We start from the raw sequence: 6,081 nt of genomic DNA on the forward strand, positions 1-6,081 counted from the left end.
AAAATTGGAACCTCTCCAAATTCAAACTGTACTGTACTTCATGCTAGAATAATGAAAATAGAGGTCTCTAGGCAAGAAAAAAAACAGTAACACATCTGAAAATGCGTACAAAGTTAGAAGGAAACACGTAACACAGATGAGAATAAATTCTGCAAGTCCTTGTTCTCCAACATTATCTTTCATTAATATATTCCTCCCACGTATAAGTTTAGAAATAGATTAGTATACCTTAGTATACCAATAACTACAGCAGGACTATTACAGTTAATAATGGATTAACCTGCATTAGTATTACTTCCTTGTGAAGGACTAGGCTAGTTCTGTAGCTTCACAAGTTTTATAAAACTATATATCTGTTACATAACTGCCACCCACATTTCCATTGTGTTTGTTTGTTCCTTCTTCTTGCAGTGAACCGTTGTTTAGTGTTGCTGTGCACTGTTCAACACGATCATAGGTGGCTCAAGTTTTGGTTAAGTTTACGCTTACGCACAATGCAAATCTTAAGAGCTTCTGCTCCTGTGAGCAGAATATGTTTCTAATAGGTTTTTTCTTTGGCTATTTGTTTCCCTTATAGAGAATAAATCTCTGACAAGCAATAAATGTTATAAAGGGGAAAATGATAGTAGTTTAGTGGATAAATGAAATAATAGAATGATAATAATGACCATATTTGTTCTCTGCTGTAGTGTCCTTTCGCATATTCAGGGAGTATACTGAGAARGGCATAGCACAGACTATGACAGATTAGGACATTCATATTTAACTTTTCTCTCAAGTTAAATTCAAATYGTTGCTTTCATTCAAAATCTCATCACTAATTACAATAATTCGTAAACAGTCTTAGCCATCAATGTAATACCAGACAGTTCATTTAAGAATAACAGTATCAAATTGATATCAGAAGCCATTAAAATGAAATAAGTAGGCATTAGTTTGTAGAAAAAAAAAAAAAGAAAATCGCTTTTTAGCAAGGGAGTTGATGCCTTGAGTAATTTTCATATATACAGTTTGGAAACAAATTTTAGTAATACTGATGCATCAGCTCCTCTAGAGTAAACAGTACCAATCTTCTTTCATACTTTCACAAAACTTTCTAAAAGAACTTGCATTTCCTTTCTAACTATATTGGACATTAATTTCATGTGATCTGAAAAATATAAGAATAAAACACAGGCACAGTTTTTATTGCAACTATTTGATAAAAGAACCATTTTGATTTTTAAAAGAGTGGATCATTTAATCCTACAATCAAGGGCCAGGTAGCTTTTGAAATCAGGATAACTATATGGTTACAGATTTTGACYAACTGTGAAAAATGTTCTTTCTTAAATGCAAGATCTGTTTGATTTATGCTCAGATTGGGAGGCCCAAGAATCTACAAAGTTTGGCTTTGAGGAGTATTTGTTAGCTTCCAGTACACAGTGCTGTGGTCTCTCATAAGGATGGAGGATTAGCATTGGCAAGGCCAGGAGCCTGGAATTTCATGGAAAAAAAAAATGCAGGAGAGGCAGTCTTTTTCCACAGGATGTTCTTCACTTCTGTTAGCTTGGGTTTCTTATTAGTTATAAATTTGTCAACAGTGTCCTGGTGCTTAAGTTTATAAGCCTCATTTAAAAAATGGTTTAGATATCTAAGTCTAGACTTACAGAGGTACTAAGTACCTAAGCAGGTTAGTCACCTAACTCTAGTAATAAGCACAGCACCTGCAGTCACTGTTAGACATCTGGTCTTTGATGTTGGTCCTTTTGAGGGTGTAACAGGCCATCTTAGGCCCTTGCACATTTGAGTGTAAAGAATGAAAGTCCTCCTGACTTTCATGGATATACAAGACAGGTGCCTAAGCACCTTGGCTCCTAAAATTTTGTCTGGAAAAAGATTCCATAAGTGCCTCAAAGCTCTCAATTCAGTGCGTTGCCTTCCCAGTCCAAACAACAAATCCCCAAGGCAGCAGTTTGACTTGAAACTGCAACAGGCGAATCAGGCCAGAAGGTCGTGCGGAAGCAAGTGTTCAAAGCAAGACCAAGAAGATGTGCGGGCACGGGAATTTTCCTCCTTTAAAAGCCTTCTCTCTGAATACTTCTCAAACAGTTTTACCAGTAAAGGATTTTATCCTCTAATTTCCAAAAACAACCAAAAGGGATGTAGTTGAGAGCATTTTATAAACCTGGAAGAAGGGTATTCTTCACCATTTCCCTGGAGACTGGCAGCATCATTAAGGCTTTATTGCTCTTTGTCTAATTACTATCTTTAGTTTTTATTTATTATTAATTAGATGGAGATAACTGTGGGTGAAGGATGGCTAAAAGAGACCTTGGGGACATGAGTAAGCAAGGGGCAGGAGACTGGGGTTGGTGGAAAGAGTTTAACTGAAATGTTTTCTCAACAAAACCACACTTTGGACAAAGCAAAATGGCTCAGAAAGACTGTTCAGAAAAATATCCTGAGATATTCTTGGGAAAAGAAAAATTTTCTTCTCAGTTGAAAATATATTAGTTTTGAAGCATCAATCCTCCTTTCAATGGGCATTTCTCTGTGTGATACTTGATTTCATGTATTACATTTTATGGCGATGGGAAGACCAGTGGTTTTAGAGCGGCCTTGCACAAGCTGCCCTGACAGGTATTTACTTTTTTTTTTTTTTTTTGCACCATCCTGCATGATTTGTATATTGCCCATTTTTTGCATACTTCACCAACACCAAAAACAAAATTAAATTCTGAAAGAACACTGAAATTTCCACACTTATTCCAGGAGGGATTTCAGACAAAATCCCGGAAAGGCCACGCTTGGCCGGGCAGCCGCCTCACACGGGGACCCCCCGCGTCGGTCACAGCTCCCGGTGCAGCCGGGGAGGAGGAAGAAGAGGGGAGGAGGAGGAGGAGGCGGGAAATGGCGGCGCCGGGGGCGGGAAGGTGCGAGGGCGGCGCGGGGGCTGCGCCGCTATAAGCGCGGGGGCCGCGCGGCGCGAGCGCCTTGGTGGGAGCTGCGCGCGGGGCGTAACGTAACGGTCGCCTAACGGTCGCCTAACGGTCGCCGTGCCTGAGGGGGCGCCGCGCGGCTCTCGCGCGCCTGAGGGGCGGCGAAGGGGTTAAACAGCCACCGCGCTTCTATTTGCGGCTGCCGCCGCCGCTGCGGGCGATTAGCGCGCGGCTCCGCTCCCCCCTCGCTCGCCGGCCGCAGCAGCAGCAGGTGGCGGCGGCCCCGGCGGCGGCGGCAGCGAGCGAGTTAACGCGGCGGCGGCGCAGGGGGCAGCAGCGGCACCGGGATCAGGCAGCGGCGGCAGCAGCAGCCGGGTTGCTAGGGATGGAGAGCTCCCGTGTCACCCGGATGTGAGTGTCATGTTGGCCCAAACTCGGAGGGATTTGGCAGCGGCGGCAGCAGCGGCGAAGCAGCGGCGGCAGGAGCAGCAGCAGCCGCAGCCCCTCGCGTGGCGCTAGGTGCTGCCATGGGGGTCGGATAGAGGAGCGCAGGGGGCAGCGCGCACCTGGCCTGGGGCAGGGAGGCGGGCGTCTCTGCCTTTTTTTTTTCCTTTCTTTCTTTTTTTTTTTTTTTTTCCTTCCTTTTTTTTCCCCCTCTCTCTCTCCTGTCACACACCGGAGAAAGTGAGAATCATGCATCACCACCAGCAGCAGGAGCAGCACCCTGAAGGTAGGAGCCCGAGCGCCCACCAAGGGCAGCAGCGCGCCTGGGGCTGCGGGGAGGGGCGCGCGGGGGAGGATTTGCGAGGGATTTGGGAGACGAGGGATTGGGGGGGATTAGGGAAGGGGTAGATTTGGGATGAGCGCCTGGCCTTGCGGGAGGCAGCGCGAGAAAGGGCTGGGGGATGAGGAAGGGCACGGGTCAGGTTGAGGAGGGACGGGGACGCTGCCCCGCGCGCGGGTCTGCGCGCCCCGTCTGCACCCGCGGCTCGGATCGGCTGGGAGGACATGGCTCCCCTGGGATCCAGGGATGAGCAGAGCAGAGATGCCGCTTCCCGGGGGCTCGCAGTGCCGGAGGGGCTGGATCGCGGCGCTCAGCCCGCTCCCCGTCATGTCGCTGCCGGGAGGCGGCACGCGGGGCTGCCGCACGTTCATCTCCGTGGCAAGCAGGCTCCGGCAGCGCTGCAGCCCCCATGCCGCTGCCTGCGCGTGTGTTTTCCTGCTGATGCAGCCCGAAGCCTCCCGAAATGAGCAGCAAGTTTGGATTCCTGTGCCTGCCGGAGGGCAGGGGTAACCCCGGGGAACGCGGACACTCGGGCTTTGCTTCACCTCGAGTATTGCTGTTAAAACGATGATAGGCAGATAGATGGGCGGTTTATTTGCGCCGAGCCGCGTTTTCATGGCATCCCAAAGGGCAGCCGGTGGGGGGAGAGAAGAGGGAGAGGGGGATGGCTACGCCATTGCTTAGGGAAAAAAAAAAACACAAGAATCCTTCCTTCGGAGAGGAAAAAGCGACCTTTAAGGTTAAAGCCCCGCGTTGCCCCCGCTCTCCAGCCGCAGCCCTCCCTGCGCCTCGCGGCGAGGGAGCAGCTGTTGATGCTCGCGCTACCACGGCGGCCTCGGTCCCCCGTCCGCGGCCACCTGCGCGGCAGCAGCGGGGGCCGCCATGGCTGCAGCGGGGCGCCCTGCGCCCCCCGCGCCGCCGGCCCCGGGAGCCATTTTAGCGCGGCCCCTCGCGCCGCTTCCCGCCCGCGCGCCGGGGCGCGGGGCGAGCGGCCCTCGCGTCGCCCGATGGCCCCGCGCAGGAGGCGGGGGGCCGTGATTTGGCCCGGGGGCATAGGGGGCACTTCGTGTCTCATCCATCTTCCATGAACAGTGACCACTGAGCACTTGTTTTCCCCGAAACTCGCCGAGCGCCTAGCTGCGCCCTTCCTCCATCGTTTTGTTTGTTCCCACCGAGGCGTCTTCAAGTTTCCGATTTGCTTCGGAGCCTCTGCTTTCCACAGGTGCACTAAGGAGCAGACTGCTGCTCCGGTGCTGCGGGGCTCAGAAGGGCTCCTTGCCAGGTGCACGTGTTGTGTCTTCTGTGTTGCCGTCTCTATTGATGGAAACAGTCAATATTTTGAAAGTGAAATTTGCTGGTTTTTTTTTTTTTTTTTTTTTTTTTTCCTTGGTACAAAAACAAACCAGTCCTTTGTAGTGGTTTCACTCTGGGAATTTGCAGCGTGGAAGATACCAATATCATAAAAATACCTTTATTGCCAGACAATATCAAATTTTGACTTGTTGGAGGCATTCGTACATTTTCCTTTGAATAGGGCAAGACTTAAATCAGCTATAGATATTTTTTATTTGTTTGTTTTGATAGTGTTTCAAACAGTGTTGAAYGTTCTCAATTAAAAATGTGCAAGAGTTTTAAATCACTTTTTTCACCGAAATGGGATGAGGGAATAGTAAATGTTAAGATRCTATAATAAAGTTGGTTATGAGGAGGTATGGTTTATTGGACTTGGAGTGACAATAAAGTTAACATCTAGTTTGGAAGCTAGAAACCCAGTGGAAGAACCAAAATGTGAAATATTTCTGTGTGGCACTTGTCTTGACAGTTAGATTAAACTTAAATTCATGGTACTGATTTCTGAACCTTACTTTACTCTGCAATTACGTGTTTATTCAATGCTGTGTAGTATCTGTAGTGGAAGCATCACACCAAGAATTTTCTTAAAATCTTTTTATCAACAATATTATGATTTTTTTTCATAAAAATATAACTGAGTACTCTTTTCTCTCTCTCTTTTTTTTTCCCCCCTTCTCTCACAGAGGCGAACTATGCAAGTAGCACCAGAATTCCTCTCCCTGGTGACGGACCAACCACCATCCAGTCAAACAGTTCAGCACCATCCAAGCAAACTGTTCTGTCTTGGCAAGCTGCAATTGATGCTGCTAGACAAGCAAAGGCTGCCCAAAATATGAGTGCTACCACAACCCAGCCTGTAGGATCTCTGTCCCAAAGAAAACGCCAGCAATATGCCAAGAGCAAAAAACAGGGTAATACGTCTAATAGTCGGCCACCCCGTGCTCTTTTCTGTTTATCCCTCAACAATCCAATACGAAGAGCCTGCATTAGTCTAGTAGAATGGAAGTATCCTTTGATGTGTGG

The 6,081-nt window shown here is 48.0% G+C and overlaps 1 protein-coding gene across 2 annotated transcripts in view; it reads left to right on the top strand.

Annotated features, from left to right (window-relative positions):
* Positions 1-3,609: 3,609 nt before the first annotated feature.
* The window catches only part of CACNA1D (calcium voltage-gated channel subunit alpha1 D), a 138,458-nt gene continuing 135,986 nt past the window's right edge, over positions 3,610-6,081 (top strand). For both annotated transcript variants that reach the window (XM_026046066.1, XM_026046065.1), the window contains exons 1-2: positions 3,610-3,651; positions 5,742-6,063. In XM_026046066.1, coding sequence (XP_025901851.1) covers positions 3,615-3,651; positions 5,742-6,063 — 359 coding nt within the window. In that variant the 5' untranslated portion in view covers positions 3,610-3,614. The remainder of the gene's footprint in view (positions 3,652-5,741; positions 6,064-6,081) is intronic.

The sequence above is a fragment of the Nothoprocta perdicaria genome, unplaced genomic scaffold, assembly GCF_003342845.1.
Source record: "Nothoprocta perdicaria isolate Ctin4 unplaced genomic scaffold, notPer1 scaffold_42, whole genome shotgun sequence".
Classification (NCBI taxonomy): Eukaryota; Metazoa; Chordata; class Aves; order Tinamiformes; family Tinamidae; genus Nothoprocta; species Nothoprocta perdicaria.